General features: G+C 42.7%; 2 protein-coding genes across 9 annotated transcripts in view; both read left to right on the top strand.

The window, feature by feature from the left end:
* The window catches only part of LOC139409150 (protein tyrosine kinase 7b), a 206,400-nt gene extending 197,870 nt beyond the window's left edge, over positions 1-8,530 (top strand). Inside the window, exons 19-20 of the mRNA XM_071153919.1 lie at positions 4,118-4,296; positions 6,757-8,530. Coding sequence (XP_071010020.1) covers positions 4,118-4,296; positions 6,757-6,917 — 340 coding nt within the window. The 3' untranslated portion in view covers positions 6,918-8,530. The remainder of the gene's footprint in view (positions 1-4,117; positions 4,297-6,756) is intronic.
* A 9,765-nt stretch (positions 8,531-18,295) lies between these two features.
* The window catches only part of LOC139409125 (serum response factor-like), a 78,931-nt gene continuing 73,061 nt past the window's right edge, over positions 18,296-24,165 (top strand). For 4 of the 8 annotated variants that reach the window (XR_011634359.1, XM_071153908.1, XM_071153878.1 and 1 more), the window contains exon 1: positions 18,836-19,950. Coding sequence is in view for 4 of the 8 variants with exons in the window: in XM_071153908.1 (XP_071010009.1) it covers positions 19,327-19,950 (624 nt within the window). In the remaining 4 variants the exon portion in view is untranslated. Of the gene's footprint in view, positions 19,951-24,165 lie in introns of all 8 variants that reach the window. The other 4 variants (XR_011634363.1, XM_071153891.1, XR_011634362.1 and 1 more) reach the window with 3 other exon arrangements.

Here is a 24,165-nt window from a genome sequence, read left to right as displayed (position 1 = left end):
AGAAAAATAAATAAATAAATACAGTATGTGGATGAGGTAGTTGGATGGGCAATTTACAGATGAGCTATGTACAGGTGCAGTGATCTGTGAGCTGCTCTGACAGCTGGTGCGTAAAGCTAGTGAGGGAAATATGAGTCTCCAGCTTCAGTGATTTTTGCAGTTCGTTCCAGTCATTGGCAGCAGAGAACTGGAAGGAAATGCGGTTAACCAGTGAGATATACCTGCTGGAGCGCCTGCTACGGTTGGGTGCTGCTATGGTGACCAGTGAGCTGAGATAAGGCGGGGCTTACCTAGCAGAGACTTGTAGATGACCTGGAGCCAGTGTGTTTGGCGACGAGTATGAAGCGAGGGCCAGCCAACGTGAGTGTACTGGTCGCAGTGGTGGGTAGCATATGGAGTTTTGGTGACAAAACGGATGGCACTGTGATAGACTGCATCCGATTTGTTGAGTAGAGTGTTGGAGGCTATTTTGTAAATGACATTGCCGTAGTCAAGGATCGGTAGGATAGTCAGTTTTACGAGGGTATGTTTCGCAGCATGAGTGAAGGATGCTTTGTTGCGAAATAGGAAGTCGATTCTAGATTTAATTTTGGATTGGAGATGCTTAATGTGAGTCTGGAAGGAGAGTTTACAGTCTAACCAGACAGCTAGGTATTTAGAATATGTGGACAATTACAAGTCAGAACCGTCCAGAGTAGTGATGCTGGACGGGTGAGCAGGTGCGGGCAGCGATCGATTGAAGAGCATGCATTTAGTTTTACTTGCATTTAAGAGCAGTTGGAGGCCATGGAAGGAGAGTTGTATTGCATTGAAGCTCATCTGGAGGTTAGTTAATAAGAACTTCTTATGGCTGAGATCCCGCTAACGAGATCGATATGACAACAGCCAGTGAAAGTGCAGGGCGCCAAATTCAAACAACAGAAATCTCATAATTAAAATTCCTCAAACATACAAGTATTTCACACCATTTTAAAGATACACTTCTTGTTAATCCCACCACAGGGTACGATTTCAAATAGGCTTTACGGCGAAAGCACCACAAACGATTATGTTAGGTGAGTGCCTATTCACAGAAAAACAAAATTTTTCCAGCCGAAGAGAGGAGTCCCAAAAAGCAGAAATAGAGATAAATGAATCACTAACCTTTGATCTTCATCAGATGACACTCATAGGACTTCATGTTACACAATACATGTATGTTTTGTTCGATAAAGTTCATATTTATATACAAAAAATCTCAGTATACATTGGCGCGTTACGTTCAGTAGTTCCAAAAACATCCGGTGATTTTGCAGAGAGCCACATCAATTTACAGAAATACTCATCATAAATGTTGATGAAAATACAAGTGTTATACATGGAAATTTAGATAAACTTCTCCTTAATGCAACCGCTGTGTCAGATTTCAAAAAAGCTTTACCGAAAAAGCAAAGCATGCAATAATCTGAGAACAGAGCTCAGAGACCAAAACAAGCCATACAGATATCCGCCATGTTGTGGAGTCAACAGAAGTCAGAAATAGCATTATAAATATTCACTTACCTTTGATGATCTTCATCAGAATGCACTCCCAGGAATCCCAGTTCCACAATTTTGTTAGCGCGTTTGGTAAACAAATCCAAACTCACAACGCGCGTGCAAGTTCAGTGGAAAGTACGAACGAAAAGTCCAAAAAGTTTTATTACAGGTCGTAGAAACATGTCAAACGAAGTATAGAATCAATCTTTAGGATGTTTTTATCATAAATCTTCAATAATGTTCCAACCGGAGAATTCCTTTGTCTGTAGAAATGCAATGGAACAGAGCTTGCTCTCACGTGAGCGCGCGAGACTGAGCTCGTGGCACTCTGGCAGACCTCTGACTCATTCCCCTCTCATTCCCCCCTCCTTCACAATAGAAGCATCAAACAAGGTTCTAAAGACTGTTGACATCTAGTGGGAGCCTTAGGAAGTGCAACATGACCAATATCCCACTGTGTAGTCAATAGGCCAAGAGTTGAAAAACTACAAACCTCAGATTTCCCACTTCCTGGTTGGATTTTTTTCTCAGGTTTTTGCCTGCCATATGAGTTATGTTATACTCACAGACATCATTCAAACAGTTTTAGAAACTTCAGAGTGTTTTCTATCCAAAATCTACTAATAATATGCATATTTTTGCTTCTGGGACTGAGTAGCAGGCAGTTTACTCTGGGCACCTTATTCATCCAAGCTACTCAAGGGGGATCAGAGAATCAGCAGCAGCAAGAGAGACATCATTGATGTATACAGAGAAGAGAGTCGGCCAGAGAATTTAACCCTGTGGCACCCCCAGCGGTCCGGACAACAGGCCCTCCAATTTGACACACTGAACTCTATCAGAGAAGTAGTTGGTGAACCAGGCGAGGCAATCATTTGAGAAACAAAGGCTGTTGAGTCTGCCGATAAGAACGTGGTGATTGACAGAGTCGAAAGCCTTGGCCAGGTCGATGAATACGGCTGCACAGTAATGTCTGTTATCGATGGCGGTTATGATATTATTTAGGACCTTGAGCGTGGCTGAGGTGCACCCATGACCAGCTCTGAAACCAGATTGAATAGCGGGGAAGGTACGGTGGGATTCGAAATGGTCGGTAATCTGTTTGTTAACTTGGCTTTCGAAGACCTTAGAAAGGCAGGGTAAAATAGATATAGGTCTGTAGCAGTTTGGGTATAGAGTGTCTCCCCCTTTGAAGAGGGGGATGACTGCGGCAGCTTTCCAATCTATGGGAATCTCAGACGATACGAAAGAGAGGTTGAACAGGCTAGTAATAGGGGTTGCAACAATTTTGGCAGATAATTTTAGAGAGCGTCCAGATTGTCTAGCCCGGCTGATTTGTAGGGGTCCAGATTTTGCAGCTCTTTCAGAACATCAGCTATCTGGATTTGGGGAAATGGGGAGGCTTGGGCGAGTTTCTGTGAGGTTGGAGGGCTGTTGATCGGGGTAGGGGTAGCTAGGTGGAAAGCATGGCCAGCTGTAGAAAAAATGCTTATTGAAATTCTCAATTATAGTGAATTTATCGGTGGTGACAGTGTTTCCTAGCCTCAGTGCAGTGGGCAGCTGGGAGGAGGTGCTCTTATTCTCCATGGACTTTACAGTGTCCCAGAACTTTTTTGAGTTTGTGCTACAGGATGCACATTTCTGCTTGAAAATGCTAGCCTTAGCTTTCCTAACTGCCTGTGTATATTGGTTCCTAACTTCCCTGAAAGTTGCGTATCACGGGGGCTATTCGATGCTAATGCAGAATACCACAGGATGTTTTTGTGCTGGTCAAGGGCAGTCAGGTCTGGAGTGAACCAATGGCTATATCTGTTCCTGGTTTTAAAAAAATGGAATGGAGCATGCTTATTTAAGATGGTGAGGAAGGCACTTTTAAAGAATAACCAGGCATCCTCTACTGACGGGATGCGGTCAATATCCTTCCAGGATACTCGGGCCATGTTGATTAGAAAGGGCTGCTCGCTGAAGTGTTTTAGGGAGCGTTTGACAGTGGTGAGGGGTGGTCCTTTGACCGCAGATCTATTACAGATGCAGGCAATGAGGCAGTGATCGCTGAGATCTTGGTTTAAAACAGCAGAGGAGTATGGTTAAGATGATATCTATGAGGGTGCCCATGTTTACGGATTTGGGGTTGTACCCTGGTGGGTTCACTGATAATTTGTGTGAGATTGAGGGCATCAAGCTTAGATTGTAGGATGGCCAGGGTGTTAAGCATGTTCTACTTTAGGTCACCTAGAAGCACGAGCTCTGAAGATAGATGGGGGGCAATCAATTCACATATGGTGTCCAGGGCACAGCTGGGGGCAGAGGGAGGTCTATGGCAAGCGGCAACGGTGAAAGACTTGTTTCTGGAAAGGTGGATTTTTAAAAGTAGAAGCTCGAATTGTTTGGGTCCAGACCTGGATAGTAAGACGTGTGTAGTTACGGTCTATCATGTGAGAAAAAAGTATAGCAAAAGTGTACTAGGATGATCCATGCAGCCATTGTTAAGTGTAAAGTCAAGACAAAATAGTAACATGGTTTAATTATGTGCATGATAACATCTTGACATTCTATCTCTCTGTTTGTCTCTCTTTCTGTCTTGACTGTCTGTCTGCAGTGAGTACTACCACTACCGGCAGGCGTGGATCCCCCTGCGCTGGCTCCCGGCCGAGTCTGTGTTTGAGGATGACTTCTCCACCAAGTCAGATGTCTGGGCCTTTGGGGTGCTCATGTGGGAGGTGTTCAGCCACGGGGAACTGCCATACACCAAACTCAGTGATGACGAGGTGCTAGAGGGTCAGTATAAATCAATAGAAATGTACTTAGTGCCCACCAATCTGTGTGCTCCAATGGCTGAACAATCACTGTTCAGATACAGTGGGGCAAAAAAAGTATTTAGTCAGCCACCAATTGTGCAAGTTCTCCCACTTAAAAAGATGAGAGAGGCCTGTAATTTCCATCATAGGTACACTTCAACTATGACAGACAAAATGAGAAAAAACATACAGAAAATCACATTGTAGGATTTTTAATGAATTTATTTGCCAATTATGGTGGAAAATAAGTATTTGGTCAATAACAAAAGTTTATCTCAATACTTTGTTATATACCCTTTGTTGACAATGACAGAGGTCAAACGTTTTCTGTAAGTCTTCACAAGGTTTTCACACACTGTTGCTGGTATTTTGGCCCATTCCTCCATGCAGATCTCCTCTAGAGCAGTGATGTTTTGGGGCTGTTGCTGGGCAACATAGACTTTTAACTCCCTCCAAAGATTTTCTATGGGGTTGAGATCTGGAGACTGGCTAGGCCACTCCAGGACCTTGAAATTCTTCTTACTAAGCCACTCCTTCGTTGCCCGGGCGGTGTGTTTGGGATCATTATCATGCTGAAAGACCCAGCCACATTTCATCTTCAATGCCCTTGCTGATGGAAGGAGGTTTTCACTCAAAATCTCACGATACATGGCCCCATTCATTCTTTCCTTTACACGGATCAGTCGTCCTGGTCCCTTTGTAGAAAAACAGCCCCAAAGCATGATGTTTCCACCCCCATGCTTCACAGGAGGTATGGTGTTCTTTGGATGCAACTCAGCATTCTTTGTACTCCAAACACGACGAGTTGAATTTTTACCAAAAAGTTATATTTTGGTTTTATTTGACCATATGACATTCTCCCAATCTTCTTCTGGATCATCCAAATGCTCTCTAGCAAACTTCAGACGGGCCTGGACATGTACTGGCTTAAGCAGGGGGACACGTCTGGCACTGCAGGATTTGAGTCCCTGGCGGCGTAGTGTGTTACTGATGGTAGGCTTTGTTACTTTGGTCCCAGCTCTCTGCAGGTCATTCACTAGGTCACCCCGTGTGGTTCTGGGATTTTTGCTCAACGTTCTTGTGATCATTTTGACCCCACGGGGTGAGATCTTGCGTGGAGCCCCAGATAGAGGGAGATTATCAGTGGTCTTATATGTCTTCCATTTCCTAATAATTGCTCCCACAGTTGATTTCTTCAAGCCAAGCTGCTTATCTATTGCAGATTCAGTCTTCCCAGCCTGGTGCAGGTCTACAATTTTGTTTCTGGTGTCCTTTGACAGCTCTTTGGTCTTGGCCATAGTGGAGTTTGGAGTGTGACTGTTTGAGGTTGTGGACAGGTGTCTTTTATACTGATAACAAGTTCAAACAGGTGCCATTAATACAGGTAACGAGTGGAGGACAGAGGAGCCTCTTAAAGAAGAAGTTACAGGTCTGTGAGAGCCAGAAATCTTGCTTGCTTGTTTTCCACCTTAATTTGCAAATAAATTCACTAAAAATCCTACAATGTGATTTTCTGGATTTTTTTCCCCATTTTGTCTGTCATAGTTGAAGTGTACCTATGATGAAAATTACAGGCCTCTCTCATCTTTTTAAGTGGGAGAACTTGCACAATTGGTGGCTGACTAAATACTTTTTTACCCCACTGTATCAATCTTGCAAAGGGTACTGGGCCTGTCCGAATACCCATACTTGCATATTAACTAGTAGGCTGATTGGGTATGAGAAAATAGAATGTTTTATAGTATGTGAAAATTTCAAAAATGTAGTATGCTTTAAATGCAAAGATGTCATACTCATTCGTGGCTCTTCATCCAATATGAATTCGCTGCACACAATTGAGGACCCACATGTGTTTGACAACACCCTATAATCAGATAAGGTGATGCGCTGTACCAAAATGAACGAATGGAAGGAAACAACACAATTGTGCATTAGATGATACATTCTCAGTATGGACAAGTCTAGTATGTTAATATTTTTTTGTATTACATACGTTTTTACTAAACAGTCAATTCTAAATAGTATGCAGTTTTAGTAAGTAGTAGGCAAGACAGATTTCAGACATGGCCACTCTTCTATTCTTGGGGTAACTTTTGAAGTGGCTATTCTCAGTCTCAGAACTGTGATGAATCATTTTCATGGTTCTGTTAGGGGAACACGTATTTGGTTGACATTGTATTGACATGCACTGTACTATAGGCCACCTTGACAAAGAAAGTGGCACATACAGTATCATCATGTTATTATCAAGCTGGGGGCAGGCTGTCTGTCCAATCATTTTTATGAATCCCATACCAGAAACAGCTTTACACCATTCTTATGATGATTTCACTCATTGTTCCATAAGAATGGAGTGAATGAGTCAAATCACCTTGACCTGTATGTTCTGTCTCCCAAGTCTAACCTCCCCTGTTTCTCTGCTCCACTTTTCTCTCCCCAGGTCTGCAGGCCGGCAAGATGAAGTTACCCGTGCTTGACGGCTGCCCCTCCAAAGTCTACAAGCTCATGTGCCGCTGCTGGGCCCCAAGTCTCAAAGAGCGTCCCTCCTTCAGCGAGGTTGTCAACACCCTGGGGGATCTGTCCTCCGACAGCAATGTCTGAAAGGAGGACAACTGAACCCACCCCACCCCAAGGAGTGACATCTCCCCCCGCCCCCCCCCCAAATAAAAAATAAACACAGAAATTCTGGATTCTGAGTCACACACATTTCAGGGACCAGGAGTTATTATTTAAAAGGGTGTGTGGATAAGAACAAAACACTTTTGTTATACCAATGGATTGGATACATACCGTTGAGTGTGTGTAGATGGTTTCATGTGAGGAGGACACGAGTGCCAGGAGTTTACATTTGCCTTAATTGCAGCATGGAAGGCATGCCCGCTGACACTGTCCCTTTTGGCCCATGTGGTTCCAGTGGGCCCATGCCTGGCATGGGTCTCTCAGGGCTGGTTTGTCCCAGAGACGCTCTCCCTCTCTTTTTGACCCGCGCAGCACAGGAACCATAAAAACTAAAGTGCCTCTCCTTGCCAACCTGAACCTCAATCTACCAACTCTAAAGTCCCCCCAACCAATCCAGGAGATCCTAAGCTACTTTTATCCATCAGGGGGAACTTTCTGTATGTGCTGGACTGGACTCACCCCCTGAAAGCTGTATCTAGTGTGATTCAGACTTGGAATTTGCAGCCTCTAATGTGTGCCACTGATGCTGTTGTTCTGATATCTATTGAAGAGGTAAGATCTGAGTATAAGCACCAACGGACAAGATTTTTACAGAGTTTTAAACTTGAAAGTCTGTTACGCATTGTGTCTGGGGAACTCAGTGGATTGACTTGTCTGTGTTAATTATATACTTTACAGGAACAAATGTACTATCAAATGTATAGCCAAGGAATATTTTTGAGTGAGTGAGTTAAAAAACAAAAATCTCTTATGAGTGTGTTACAAGTGACATTTTAACTCTGAAGTGCTCGATGTTGACCATTACTGATGGGATTACCGTATAATAGACCACATATTAGCTGTATAACCATGTTATCACTTTATCAGTCTGTCATTATTAAATGGCCGACAATGCTGTATTTTCAGAGGTCCAATCACAATTCCCTTTTTTTTCTAGCTGGTCCAATGATTTTGTGCAATGTTGTAATGTGGACCATCCCACAAGGCAATGTGTACATAATGTAGAAACCATGCACTATAACTTCACTTAAAAATATCCCTTTTTATTACTATCATATTGTAAAAGGATGTACCTACGGGAACCTCTTTATTTATTATGAAGGTCCCGTCTTTTTACCCATTTGTTTTCTTCATAAAAAGGTACTTTGATGATCACTTAATGCATTTGCATATGTATTCAGTCTTGTATGATACATCTCAGTAACACAGTCAGTTTGGTAATACATTTGTTGTTACCATGAGCAAAGACGGATGAGAGAGAATCACCAATGCTCTTCAAGGGACTCTTAAGTGCCTTGTAAATGAAGGATTATTAGCTGTTTTTCCGCTTTCCTTTTTCTCAATATCTAATCAAAATGCAATGGTCTTTTTTGTTTGCAAAGACCTTGTTTTTATATATTGTTTTGAGTGCAAAACTGTTTTATGGATGCTAGGCGCTCACACCTAGGCCTCTTTCTAATCCCCTTCGACTAATAATCACAGTAACCTCAATGTATACAAGCTGCTCTCAATAAAGGATCACGTTTTTTTTTTAACTGAGGAGTCTTGGCTGTCTTAATTGCTGTGTAACATAGAACTCACTCTGATTGGCCCCATACACACTCAAGTTGTACAACTGATGTACAATGCATTTTGCATGTACGGGATACAACAGAGTTCTTCTACACATAAATGATTACACAAGCATTGTGGAGACACCACACAATGGTTGTGTAAAAATTTTTGTGCAGACAAACTCTCCACCGTGTTGCAAAATATCAGTTGTGCCACAACCATTGTGTCAAATGCGTTGTACAGTTGACCAACCTGAATGTGTACAGGGCCATGTAGACTGGAGAGATTGGAGATACTGAAGAGCTAACACTGTAACATGCTGACCAAACTTGCTTGCCATCGCGTGCATGTTGATTTTGTACCCCCACACCAGACACGATCAGGCCACGCAGGTTGAAATATCAAAACAAACTCTGAACCAATTATATTTATTTGGGGACAGCTCGAAAAGCATTAAACATTTATGGCAATTTAGCTAGTTAGCTTGCTGTAGCTAGCTAATTTGTCCTGGGATAAAAACAATTGGGTTGTTATTTTACCTGAAATACACAAGATCCTCAACTCTGACAATTAATCCACAAATAAAACGGTAAACCGAATTAGTTTCAGATGAAACGGTAAACAGAATTTGTTTCGGTAAACTGAATTTGTTTATCGTCTGTCACGTCCTGACCTTAGTTCCTTTTTTATGTCTCTGTTTTAGGTTGGTCAGGGCGTGAGATGGGGTGGGCATTCTATGTTTTGTAGTTCTATGTGTTTGGCCTGGTATGGTTCCCAATGAGAGGCAGCTGTCAATCGTTGTCTCTGATTGAGAGCCATACTTAGGTATCCTGTTTTCCCACTTTTGGCTGTGGGTGGTTATTTTCCGTTTCAGTGTTCTCACCATACGGGACTATTTCGGTTTTCCTTTATTCTCTTGTTCTTTTGTATTTTTTATTCATTCTTGATTAAAAGGTATTATGGATACATACCACGCTGAATTTTGGTCTACTCCTTCTTCCACCAATGACAGCCGTTACATCGTCATCTCTCCTCCTTCCTTCCGGCTTCTTTTTCTTCTTTGGACTTTATATGGCAGTTGGCAACCAACTTTACGGTGCATTACTACAACCGACTGGAGTGTGGACGTCAGTTCATCTTTCAATCACCCACGTGGGTATATGCTCCTAAAAACAAATGAAGAGATTTGAAAGGCAGGACTTGCAGCGTGTTGAGCATCACAAATGTTTGTGTTTTTTGTTTTTTAACCAGGTAGGCTAGTTGAGAACAAGTTCTCATTTACAACTGCGACCTGGCCAAGATAAAGCAAAACAGTGTGACACAAACAACAACCCATAGTTATACATGCAATAAACAAACATACAGTCAATAATACAATAGAAAAGGTATATATACAGTGTGTGCAAATGAGGTAGGATAAGGGAGGTAAGGCAATAAATAGGCCATAGTGGCGAAATAATTACAATATAGCAATTAAACACTGAAGTGATAGATGTGCAGAAGATGAGTGTGCAAGTAGAGATACTGGGGTGCAAAGGAGCAAAATAAATAAATAAAATAACAGTATGGAGATGAGGTAGTTGGATGGGCTATTTACAGATGGGCTATGTACAGGTGCAGTAATCTGTGAGCTGCTCTGACAGCTGGTGCTTAAAGTTAGTGAGGGAGAAATGTGTCTCCAGCTTCAGTGTTTTTTTTTGCAGTTCGTTCCAGTCATTGGCAGCAGAGAACTGGAAGGAAAGGCGGCCGAAGGAGGAATTGGCTTTGGGTGTGACCAGTGAATTATATCTGCTGGAGCGCGTGCTGCTATGGTGACCAGTGACCTGAGAAAAGGCGGGGCTTTACCTAGCAAAGACTTAAAGATGACCTGGAGCCAGTGGGTTTGGCGACAAATATGAAGCGAGGGCCAGCCAACGAGAGCGTACAGGTCGCAGTGGTGGGTAGTATATGGGGCTTTGGTGACAAAACGGATGGCACTGTGATAGACTGCATCCAATTTTCTGAGTAGAATATTGGAGGCTATTTTGTAAATGACATCGCTGAAGTCAAGGATCGGTAGGATGGTCAGTTTTACAAGGGTATGTTTGGCAGCATGAGTGAAGGATGCTTTGCTGCGAAATAGGAAGCCGATTCTGGGATTTAATTTTGGATGCTAGATGGTATAATGTGAGTCTGGAAGGAGAGTTTACAGTCTAACCAGACAGCTACAGTAGGTATTTGTAGTTGTCCAAATGTTCTAAGAACCGTCTCGAGTAGTGATGCTGGACGGGCGGGTGGGCAGGTGCGGGCAGCGATTGGTTGAAGAGCATGCATTTAGTTTTACTTGCATTTAAGAGCAGTTGGAGGCCATGGAATGAGAGTTGTATGGCATTGAAGCTCGTCTGGAGGTTAGTTAACACAGTGTCCAAAGAAGGGCCAGAAGTATACAGAATGGTGTCGTCTGCGTAGAGGTGGATCAGAGAATCACCAGAATCAAGAGCGACATCATTGATGTATACAGAGAAAAGAGTCGGCCCGAGGATTGAACCCTGTGGCACCCCCATAGAGACTTCCAGAGGTCCGGACCACAGGCCCTCTGATTTGACACACTGAACTCTGTCTGAGAAGTAGTTGGTAAACCAGGCAAGGCAGTCATTTGAGTGACCAAGGCTGTTGAGTCTGCCGATAAGAATGTGGTGATTGACAGAGTCGAAAGCCTTGGCCAGGTCAATGAATACAGTTGCATAGTATTGTCTCTTATCAAGGAAGGTATATTGTTTAGGACATTGCGGATGACCGCGGTAGCTTTCCAATCTATGGGGATCTCAGACGATACAAAAGAGAGGTTGAACAGGCTAGTAATAGGGGTTGCAACAATTTTGGCAGATAATTTTAGAAAGAGAGGGTCCAGATTGTCTAGCCCGGCTGATTTGTAGGGGTCCAGATTTTGCCGCTCTTTCAGAACATCAGCTATCTGGATTTGGGGTGAAGGAGAAATGGGGAGGCTTGGGCGAGTGTCTGTGGGGGGTGCAAGGCTGTTGACCGAGGGAGGGCTAGCCAGGTGGATAGCATGGCCAGCCGTAGAAAAATGCTTATTGAAATTCTCAATTATCGTGGATTTATCGGTGGTGACAGTGTTTCTAGCCTCAGTGCAGTGGGCAGCTGGGAGGAGGTGCTCTTATTCTCCATGGACTTTACAGTGTCCCAGAACTTTTTGGAGTTTGTGCTACAGGATGCCAATTTCTGTTTGAAAAAGCTAGCCTTTGCTTTCCTAACTGCCTGTGTATATTGGTTCCTAACTTCCATGAACAGTTGCATGTCGCGGGCGCTATTCGATGCTAACCAAGTTCTATTTTAATGCCTGGCCATCCAGACTCTCGCAGTCACGCGCGAGCAGAGTGGGTGCAATGATTGAATAACATGTATGTATACATTTATTTTGCAACTGTCCGGTCTGGTCAGCATGTAAGGAACTTTTGTAGAAGTTAAATAAATATTGTATAAAGATGTATCTGATCTATTATAGATGGCTAGCCAGCGAATTAATCTATTGAACATGAATGGTTGCATTTACCATGCCTGTCATGGTATATGAGTATGAATGATTACAGTGGATATTCTGTCACGGGTGTAAATTTTTATAAAGTCTTTGATGTAGCTGAATTCAATTTTCAGCTGAAGAGTAGACCATTTTCTAGGCTTACCCACATCCACTCACAAAGTAATCTTAAAGCTCCACCCCGTGAATCATCTCATCATTGTGCTGATAGAGACCATTGTGTGGATAGAGAGCAGTGGGTGTGGGCGTTTTGACATGCAAATGTGGCCTTTCCGTTACCACTCTCTTCAGCCTCTTGGTTCATTCTCTCTTTCACATGGGGATCATCATTATACACCTTCAGGCCATGTGACTCATTATCATGTAGCCCTGTGTGGCATGAAACTCTGGGACTGTTCACGTTGACCTACTGCTTATCATAAATTATGATATTGACCCTTGATTGGCCTGATAACGCAATCTCAATTGCACTTCACACTGCTCTCTCCCATCTGGAAAAGAGGAACACCTATGTGGGGATGCTGTTCATTAACTACAGCTCAACGTTTAACACCATAATCCCCTCAAAACTCGTCACCAAGCACGGGACTGTCCAAGCTCTGGACTCTTCTAAAAAAATCTCTGAGAGCTTTCCACATCTGGATTGTGCAACATTTTCCCAATTTTTCTTTTCAAAATTCTTCAAGCTCTGTCAAATTGGTTGTTGATCATTGCTAGACAACCATTTTCAGGTCTTGCCTGTAGATTTAAGTCAAAACTGTAGCTCAGCCACTCAGGAACATTCACTGGCTTCTTGGTCAGCAACTCCAGTGTAGATTTTGCCTTGTGTTTTAGGTTATTGACCTGCTGGAAGGTGAATTAATCTGCCAGTGCCCTAAACATAACACTGTATTCAGGACTAAAGTTAATTGCTTTGCCAAATTCTTTGCAGTATTACTTTAGTGCCTGTTTTGGAATATTTGTATTCTGCTTCCTTCTTTTCACTCTGTCAATTAGGTTATTATTGTGGAGTAACTACAATGTTGTTGATCCATCCTCAGTTTTCTCCTATACAGCCATTAAACTCTGTAACTGTTTTAAAGTCACCATTTGCCTCATGGTGAAATCCCTGAACGGTTTCCTTCCTCTCTGGCAAATTGAGTTCGGAATGACGCCTGTATCTTTGTAGTGACTGGGTGTATTGATACACCATCCAAAGTGTAATTAACAACTTCACCATGCTCAAAGGGATATTCATCATCTGCTTTAATTTTTTTTACACCGCTACCAACATGTGCCCTTCTTCGAGAGGCATTGGAAAACCTCCCTGGTCTTTGTGGTTGAATCTGTGTTTGAAATTCACTGCTCGACTGAGGGACCTTACAGAGTATTGTATGTGTGTGGTACAGAGATGAGGTAGTTATTCAAAAATAAATTTTAAAAAAGCCCATGCAACTTATTATGTGACTTGTTAAGCAAATGGTTACTCCTGAACTTATTTAGGCATGCCATAACAAAGGTGTTGAATACTTTTTGACTCAAGACATTTCAACTTTTCATTTGTAATTAAATGGTAAAATTTCAAAAAACATAATTCCACTTTGACATTATGGGGTATTGTGTCTAGGCCAGTGACAGAAAAAATCTCAATTTAATCCATTTTAAATTCAGGCTGTAACACACCAAACGTGTAAAAAGTCAAGGGGTGTGTGAATACTTTCTGAAGGCATAACTTACATTTTGGTGTGTTTTATTTCTCATTTGTTGATCTTTATCTGACCAAGTGTTGTTTCCGTGCCTTTTTAAAGATCTTTTTCTATTTCGTACCTCTGATTTTGAACTCTGCATTGTTGAGGAAGAGCTTGATAGCATTTCACTGTATGGTTTACACCCGTTGTATTCTGCCATGTGACAAACTTTAATTTGGTATAGTGTACAATAAACTACTGAGGGCTTGTAGTCCATGGCCCTTGGTGGAAGGTGACTAATGGTGTTAAATACCTCTGATATAATGTTAACTCTTTATTACTAAGTGTTTAACATAGGACTGTCAAATGATTTCAAAAATATATTGAGTTCATCGCATTGTTTTCTGTGCGATTAACTTGATTATTAATCAAATTTTTTGAAATTGTTCAAATTTGATTGAAGCGGCCTAATTGAAGCGGCAATCAGCAGTTGAAACAATAGCAAAGCGTTCTACCCACCCGCTTCGGTAAAAAGCCGAGGGATGGGCAGAGAAACTGTAACCACTCTCACTGTACACTGAACAAAAATATTTACGATTTTACTGAGTTACAGTTCATATAAGGAAATCAGTCAATTTAAATGAATTAATTAGGCCCTAATCTATGGATTTCACGACTGGGAATACAGATATGCATCTGTTGGTCACAGGTACCTTTAAAAAAAATAATATGGGCGTGGATCAGAAAACTAGTCAGTATCTGGTGTGAACACCATTTGCCTCATTTACATGAACAAGGCAGTTAACCGACTGTTCCTAGGCCGTCATTGAAAATACGAATTTGTTCTTAACTGACTTGCCTAGTTAAATAAAGGTACAATTTTTTAAATAATAATAATAATTTTAGCGTGACAAATCTCCTTCGCATAGAGTTGATCAGGTTGTGGATTGTGGTCTGTGGAATGTTGTCCCACTCCTCTTCAATGGCTGTGCAAAGTTGCTGGATATTGCCAGGAACTGGAACACGCTGTCGTACACATAGACTCAGAGCATCCCAAACATGGTCAATGGGTGACAGGTCTGGTGAGTATGCAGGCCATGGAAGAACTGGGACATTTTCTGCTTCCAGGAATTGTGTAGAGATCTTTGCGACATGTGCATTAACATGCGGAAACACACTGGTGATGGCAGCGGATGAATTGCACGACAATGGGCCTCAGGATCTCATCATGATACCTCTGTGCATTCAAATTGCCATCGATAAAATGCAATTGTGTTCATTGTCTTTAGCTTATGCCTGTCCATACCATAACCCCACCACCACGGGGGACTCTGTTCACAACTTTGACATCAGCAAACCGCTCCCCCACACAACGCCATACTGTCTGCCATCTGCCCGGTACAGTTGGAAATTGGGATTCATCGGTGAAGAGCACACTTTTCCAGCGTGCCAGTGGACATTGAAGGTGAGCATTTGCCCACTGAAGTCAGTTACGATGCCAAACTGCAGTCAGTACGCAAATTAGCTTATCTGAGATGGTTTCTGACAGTTTGTGCAGAGATTCTTCGGTTGTACAAACCCACAGTTTCATCAGCTGTCCAGTTGGCTGGTCTTAAATGATCCCACAGGTGAAGAAGCCGGATGTGGAGGTCTTGGGCTGGCGTGGTTACATGTGATCTGTGTTTGTGAGTCCTTTTGTTAGCTACAGTGGGGCAAAAAAGTATTTTGTCAGCCACCAATTGTGCAAATTATCCCACTTAAAAAGATGAGAGAGGCCTGTAATTTTCATCATAGGTACACTTCAACTCTGACAGATAAAATGGAGAAAAGAAATCCAGAAAATCACATTGTATGATTTTTAATGAATTTATTTGCAAATTATGGTGGAAAATAACTATTTGGTCACCTACAAACAAGCAAGATTTCTGGCTCTCACAGACCTGTAACTTCTTCTTTAAGAGGCTCCTCTGTCCTCCACTCGTTATCTGTATTAATGGCACCTGTTTGAACTTGTTGTCAGTATAAAAGACACCTGTCCACAACCTCAAACAGTCACACTCCAAACTCCACCATGGCCAAGACCAAAGAGCTGTCAAAGGACACCAGAAACAAAATTGTAGACCTGCACCAGGCTGGGAAGACTGAATCTGCAATAGGTAAGCAGCTTGGTTTGGAGAAATCAACTGTGGGAGCAATTATTAGGAAATGGAAGACATACAAGACCACTGATAATCTCCCTCGATCTGGGGATCCACGCAAGATCTCACCCCGTGGGGTCAAAATGATCACAAGAAAGGTGAGCAAAAATCCCAGAACCACACGGTGGGACCTAGTGAATGACCTGCAGAGAGCTGGGACCAAAGTAACAAAGCCTACCATCAGTAACACACTATGCCGCCAGGGACTCAAATCCTGTAGTGCCAGACATGTCCCCCTGCTTAAGCCAGTACATGTCCAGGCCCGTCTGAAGTTTGATAGAGAGCATTTGGATGATCCAGAAGAAGACTTGGAGAATGTCATATGGTCAGATGAAACCAAAATATAACTTTTTGGTAAAAACTCAACTCGTCGTGTTTGGAGGACAAAGAATGTGAGTTGCATCCAAAGAACACCATACCTCCTGTGAAGCATGGGGGTGGAAACATCATGCTTTTGTAACGGAAGTGAAACGGCTAGCTTAGTTAGCGGTGGTGCGCGCTAAATAGCGTTTCAATCGGTGACATCACTTGCTCTGAGACATTGAAGTAGTGGTTCCCCTTGCTCTGCAAGGGCCGCGGCTTTTGTTGAGCGATGGGTAACGATGCTTCGTGTGTGACTGTTGTTGATGTGTGCAGAGAGTCCCTGGTTCGCGCCCGGGTATGGGCGAGGGGACGGTCTAAAGTTATACTGTTACATTGGTGCCGTGACCCGGATCACTGGTTGCTGCGGAAAAGGAGGAGGTCAAAAGGGGGGTGAGTATAACGGATGTGAAACGGCTAGCTTAGTTAGCGGTGGTGCGCGCTAAATAGTGTTTCAATCGGTGACGTCACTTGCTCTGAGACCTTGAAGTAGTGGTTCCCTTTGCTCTGCAAGTGCCGCGGCTTTTGTGGAGCGATGGGTAACGATGCTTCGTGGGTGACTGTTGTTGATGTGTGCAGAGGGTCCCTGGTTCGCGCCCGGGTATGGGCGAGGGGACGGTCTAAAGTTATACTGTTACACTTTGGGGCTGTTTTTCTGCAAAGGGACCAGGACGACTGATCCGTGTAAAGGAAAGAATGAATGGGGCCATGTATCGTGAGATTTTGAGTGAAAACCTCCTTCCATCAGCAAGGGCATTGAAGATGAAACGTGGCTGGGTCTTTCAGCATGACAATGATCCCAAACACACCGCCCGGGCAACAAAGGAGTGGCTTCGTAAGAAGCATTTCAAGGTCCTGGCGTGGCCTAGCCAGTCTCCAGATCTCAACCCCATAGAAAATCTTTGGAGGGAGTTGAAAGTCTGTGTTGCCCAGCAACAGCCCTAAAACATCACTGCTCTAGAGGAGATCTGCATGGAGGAATGGGCCAAAATACCAGCAACAGTGTGTGAAAACCTTGTGAAGACTTACAGAAAACGTTTGACCTCTGTCATTGCCAACAATGGGTATATAACAAAATATTGAGGTAAACTTTTGTTATTGACCAAATACTTATTTTCCACCATAATTTGCAAATAAATTCATTAAAAATCCTACAATGTGATTTTCTGGATTTTTTTTCTCATTTTGTCTGTCATAGTTGAAGTGTACCTATGATGGAAATTACAGGCCTCTCTCATCTTTTTAAGTGGAGAACTTGCACAATTGGTGGCTGACTAAATACTTTTTTGCCCCACAGTATTTAGCAGTCTAATGGCTTGGGAATAGAAGCTGTTCAGGAGCCTGTAGACTTGACTTTTGTGCAAATTAAGTTTTTGCTGTCATCTAAAGAAATGCCTAGGAATGTGTTTATGGTTGAATTTTCTGTAAGTTTTCCTTCAAAACTGTTGCTCAATGCTGAGCACATTGTGGATTTTTAAGCACCACAAAAGAGACAGACAGCTCTACAGCAGCTGCTAGCTACTGAGACCCAGAGCACACAGCCATAGATTACAAAGATGGGCAGAAACTGCTTCTCCAGTAGAAATCCCCTGTTGTCTTGTGCTGAACTAAGCATGTGTGCAGGCCATCAAATCAAAGTCAGTCCTTCAAAATAAAGATTTTGATTCGATTTTTGAAGTTGTTTTTTACAAAAATTAAAAGGTATCAGTCGGTCACTTTGATGAGGTTGGAGTAACAACATGTTCAACTACTTAAGACATTGGCTCGAATCTAGGTTGTACCTTTAGATTTCGAGAAACTAAGGTAAAATTTCACTGTTCTCTTTGACTTCTCAAACTCCAAAACCCAGCCTGGTCTGCTTCGCAAGCGTTCCCGGAAGTTTTGCGAGGTTGCGCCTCTCGGTTTAAAAACTCTGTGGAATAGTAGAGCGCGTTGTGTGTTGCGCTCTAAAGGGTCCGTGCGGAAACACGGTTAAGGTGACGCAACAACTAATGGTTGCGTGGCACGTCATCAACAGTGCCGATTAACAATAACATATGTGGTTAAATATTAATTTTTTAAACATATAATGTGGTTAGCTGATATCTAAAATACCTATCCAGGCATTGTAAGATCTGTCATGCCTCAGCAACGTCTATTGGTGCTTTCAAGACAACTGAGAACTAGGGGGAGAAAAACGAGATCAGTGATTTTGGGAACATTTCTAGAGCTACAAAGTTTCTAACTGGGAAATCAACTCCATCAAGTTGGATGACAGTTCGAAACAGTCGGAGATCGTTTTTTATTTTTTTTGCGCCCTTGTAGTCGGAAATGTCTGAGTTCCGAGTTGAACGCTGCATAGGCATCGGAAGAAGACCAACATCTCCTTGCCAGTCCACAGTGTACAGCAACCATTTTGGTATTTATTCTAATGAACATGCCCCATTGACCAATGGTAGCTCAACCTAGATCCCAATCGGCCAATCCGTAGACGACGCTGTGACTCGCCAAATAAGGAGATACAACTCCATAAAAGGAAACATTGTATCTCTTTATAAGGAGGAAAGTAGATCTTGGGTTGTAGTCCGCTCTCGAATACATTATTTAAAAAATACATCAGTTTTGTGTGAAAATGCACGACTGCAAGACTGATATTCGATGAAATATCTGCAGCCTTTGTGAATTGAAGGCGGATACCGACGACATTTTACGCGATTATGGTGTGAACTTACATGACATGGCGGAGTAATAACGAATGCTCTCTTCGATTTTCCCTCTTTTTTGAGAAAGTGCTCTGAGTTTTGGAAATATAGGAGGTTGAGCTAAACTGAACCTGGCTGAAAGGTCTCAGGGGCAGCGTCACTTTTGAAAGTTTGCTTTAGTGGTTTCAAACAGATGACAATTTTGCAATGTCCGCAATTTCGTTGTTTGTTTACCTTTTTGGTGGTTGGGTTTTATGAACCGTGCTGTAATTTTTACTGACCCGCGCTCCAGCAGTCGGCTGACGATTTCAGGGACCGGGTCCTCTAACTAGAATGCTACCAAGCCAGGCTGGATCAGCACAATCTGGAAACGGGTTAGCGTCTTTCAGGGAAAACACAGGTCACGGTTCTGGGGTGATTGGGATTCGCCCTGTGTTGGTCAGAGCAAGGCAATCGAAAACTCGGGTCAGCGACAGCATCAGTGCGGTGGGGATGTTGGGAGGCAACGGTCCAGGAGTGGGTGCAAGAGGTGGGGCGAGACCAGGGAACGGGACGGGACCGACGATTCCACAGACCGCTGCTCAGGGAGGCATCGGTCTGAACATGGGAATTGGGGTTCGCGGAAGCAGCCGCTACGACCCGGACAAAGAGTGTGCGCCAATGGGTTGCAGTGGGTCGGACGCTGATTCAGACTCGGGGGATGAAGACGATCCGATGAGTTCAATCGGGGACAACAGAAGAAGTGTGAAGCGGGAGAGACTGGAGATGGAGGCTGCGGTGACAGGGCAGGAGGCCGGGATACCACCGGGGGGTTATGGTGTGGTCCCCCAAGGTGTCGCTGGCGCAAAGCCAGGGAAGAAGACACGTGGGCGCGTGAAGATAAAAATGGAATTCATCGACAACAAGTTGAGGCGATACACAACTTTTAGCAAGAGGAAGACTGGTATAATGAAGAAGGTGAGTGATCACAGTGACACTCAGGTGTGAGGGGACACTCCAAAGTTTAATTTGGTCATACAAGATGTTGCATTGATTGATGTGTATGGGGCACCTATAGACTACACTGACAGATAATGTAATCACTAGGTACATATCTCAACTTTCTTGTACAATAACCTTCCCTTCTGTCACTGACTTATGATTTTTAACCAGTGGAAGGCCCATTCAACCCCAAATCACACACACAATTTGTCATAACCTGATGTAATAAGACTCCCAGACATAATGTGTAAATAACCAAGTGGGACATGTCATCTCTGCCAACAGTCATGACTGGCTCTGTCCTTTAAATAGACAAGAGCAACTGACATTTCGATTTCTGACCATGACCCTCTACGTACACACCTCCTGTCCGTCTAAACTATTTTCAATTTATATTAATTTAATCATGTTTTCAAAGAGCCGTTTGTACTCCGTAGTTGAATGTTTTTCATTCAACCTTTTTAAAGTAACTATATTACCTAATTGAGTAAAATAAGATGTAGGAGTACTGCAAACTAAGGTTGGTAAATTACTAAACACTCACTCACTACTGTACATTCACTACTGCAGCCTTTGGTCAGCTGTTCAGATCACAGACCCCCTGGCCTACAGTGTGTCAGGCAGAGCCAACAGATGACTAAACCCCAGAGTCAGAGGTCAGTCAAAGGGCACTAGGCAGACTAAACGGGCCACTGCACCACTGTAAGGAACACATGATGCTTCCATCATGCTCTAGCTCTCACATACAGTAAGTCATCAGAGGAGGTCTGAAAGTGAAAACCCCATGGCTGCATCTGAAGTTGTGGCCGGTGTAGTCAGCATGTGATGCTGTTTGGACAAAAATACAATGATGTCATTCTTTTTGGCAAGACGGTATCAGATACAGTGCAATCAGAAAGTATTCAGACCCTTTTTTTTCCACATTTTGTGACATTACAGCCGTATTCTAAAAGTGATTAAATATTTTTTCCCCTCATCAATCTACACACAATACCCCATAATGACAAAGTGAAAAGTTATTTAAAAAAAAAAATGTATTAAAAATAACAAAACAGATACCTTATAAGTATTCAGACCCTTTGCTATGAGCCTTGAAATTGAGCTCAGGTACATCCTGTTTCCATTGATCATCCTTGAGATGTTTCTACAACTTGATTAGAGTCCACCTGTGGTAAATTCAATTGATTGGACATGATTTGGAAAGGCACACACCTGTCTATATAATGTCCGACAGTTAACAGGGCACGTCAGAGCAAAGACCAAGCCACGAGGTCAAATACATTTTCCGTAGAGCTCCGAGACAGGATTGTCGCACCGATATGTGTAGGGGTACCAAAAAATGTCTGTCCGCATTGAAGGTCGCCAAGAACACAGTGGCCTCCATCATTCTTAAATGGAAGAAGTTTGGAACCGCCAATACTCTTCCTATAGCTGGCCTCCCGGCCAAAATGAGCAATCTGGAGAGAAGGGCCTTGGTCACGGGGGTGACCAAGAACCCGATAGTAACTCTGACAGAACATGACAGCAGCACAACATGGTAGCAGCACAAAACATGGTACAAACATTATTGGGCAAAGACAACAGCACAAAGGGCAAGAAGGTAGGGACAGCAATACATCAGGCGACGTAGCCACAACTGTCAGTTAGTGTCCATGATAGAGTCTTTGAATGAAGAGATGGATATAAAACTGTCCAGTTTGTGTGTCGCCCCCCCCCCCCCCACAACTTGTTCCAGTTGCTAGCTGCAGCGAAAAGAGAAGTGAACTGAAAGTGACGCAGGGATGTGTGTGCTTTCTATGGAGAGACCTTAAAATAGCTGTGCAGCGACGCTCCCCATCCAACCTGACAGAGTTTAAAAGGACTTGCAGCGAAGTATGGGAGAAACCCCCCAGATACAGGCGTGCCAAGCTTGTAGTGTCTTACCCAAGAAGACACAAGGCTGTAATCGCTGCCAAAGGCGCTTCAACAAAGTACTAAGTCAGAATACTTATGTAAATGTTATTTTTTTTATATATTTTTTGATACATTTGTAAAAATTCTATGAACCTGTTTTTGCTTTGTCATTATGGCGTAATGTGTGTAGATGAAGGGGGAAAAACAGCAATTTAATCCATTTTAGAATAAGGCTGTAACGTACAGTAACAAAATGTGGAAAAAGTCAAGGGGTCTGAATAAATTCCGAATGCGTTGTAGCTAACTACATCTATGGGCTTTTATGTTTTGCTGTCGTGTGTAATGTACAGTAGCCTATATCATAAATTATATGTATTGGATAACCGCACAAAAATTTTTTTTTGGGGGGGGGGCTTTGGATCATTAAATATCTTTTAATGTAGGGCCCATAAAATGTGTTTAATGTATGGCTCAGGTAGCATCAGGCCTGGATTTTCAATTAAACCTCTAATCTAATCCAGACAGGTCTATTTATATGCTTTATATAATGCTTTTGAATGACACTTCCAGTTTTGGTGGGAAATACCAGGTTAACCAGGAGAAAAGTGATTTACTCTTGGAATGGAACATTTTGTGAAATAGCTGGAATATATTCAATCCTATCTGTGCCCCACCTTGGCCATCCCAATCAAAATGTTCTGGACAAGTCACTGATTCAGTGGATTCATAATCTGTCATCAGTTATACTACGTACCATGAAGGCTCTAGTATCCAAGCATGCACATGGAATGTAGGCTACTCACTATTCCCTGTACCATCGTATCCAAGATCACTCATTATGTTTCAATTCAGACATTACCGTATGTCTGAAGCAGATCAGCTCTTTGTCGAGCCAAGAGGCATCTGTTATCTCTCTCATGAAAGATACGTTTGAGAACTGCTGCAATGCAGACCAACAGTCTTTTTGGATTGTTTCACCAAAATAATTGTGATACCACTGCATCTGACTGATGAGCACGTCCCTGCTTTGCTTGTGCTTTATTCCCTTTGGCATCCTCCTTTGTTGTCGTGGAAACTGAGGTTTCTGTATTGTACAGTGGGCTGCATGATTGTTCTGTGCCTTGAGTCGGGTTATGACAAAGTATGACAGGATTTACAGTGCCTTCAGAAATGATTCATACCCTTTGACTTCTTCCACGTTTTGTTGTTACAGCCTGAATTCAAAATGGATTCAAATTATTTCTCTCACCCATCTACACACAATACCCCATAATGACAAAGTGAAAACATGTTTTTAGAATATGTTGCACATTTTATGAAAATTGAAGTACAGAACTGTCTAATTTACATAAGTATTCACACCCCTGAGTCAATACTTTGTAGAAGCTCCTTTGGCGGCAATTACAGCTTTGAGTCATCTTGGGTATGTCTGTATCAGCTTTGCACATCCTGGATTTGGGGATTTTCTCCCATTCTACCTTGCAGATTTTCTCAAGCTCTGTTAAGTTAGATGGAGAGCGGCGGTGAAGAGCAATCTTCAAGTCTTTCCACAGATTAAATCGGATTCAAGTCTGGGCTTTGGCTGGGCCACTCAAGGATTTTCACATTCTTGTTCCGAAACCATTTGTGTTGCTTTGGCTGTGTGCTTGGGGTCATTGTCCTGTTGGAATATAAATCTTCACCCCGTCTAAGGTTGTTTGCATTCTGAAGCAGGTTCTCATCAAGGATTTGCCTGAATTTGGTTCCATTCATTGTTCCCTCCATACATTCTTCCAGGAAAGCTATTGTCCAATGGATTGATGATCATATCATGAGCAACAAGATCTGCTCTTTTATTCAGTGGAGGAGGTGTTAAGCCTGTTGAAGTCATTACCTGATGGTAAATCTACAGGCTATGGTCTTATGGATAATATTTTGCTTCGCTGTGCTGCTCCCCAGATTGCAGTTCCACTGAAATACATATTTAATTGGTCACTGGAGAAGGGGATGTTTGCAAATGTATGGAAGCATGCGAAACTGTGTCCTATTCCGAAAGACAGCAAAGAACCCATTACTCCTGCCAATAGTCGACCAATTAGTATACTCCCTACACTCAGTAAGATATTGGAGGGTATTGTGAGTAGACAAATATGGGAGTACATGGAAAAGAATGATCTGATTACAGCCAATCAGCATGCTTATCGTAAAAACCATTCCACAACCACTGCATTGGTTGATATGACTGACCAGAGGCTAAATTCTATGGATAATGGCAAGTTTGTGGGTGTACTATTTTTAGATTTCAGTGCAGCATTTGAT

The sequence above is a fragment of the Oncorhynchus clarkii genome, chromosome 1, assembly GCF_045791955.1.
Source record: "Oncorhynchus clarkii lewisi isolate Uvic-CL-2024 chromosome 1, UVic_Ocla_1.0, whole genome shotgun sequence".
NCBI classification, from domain to species: Eukaryota; Metazoa; Chordata; class Actinopteri; order Salmoniformes; family Salmonidae; genus Oncorhynchus; species Oncorhynchus clarkii.
This window is presented reverse-complemented; position numbering and strand designations above follow the sequence as displayed.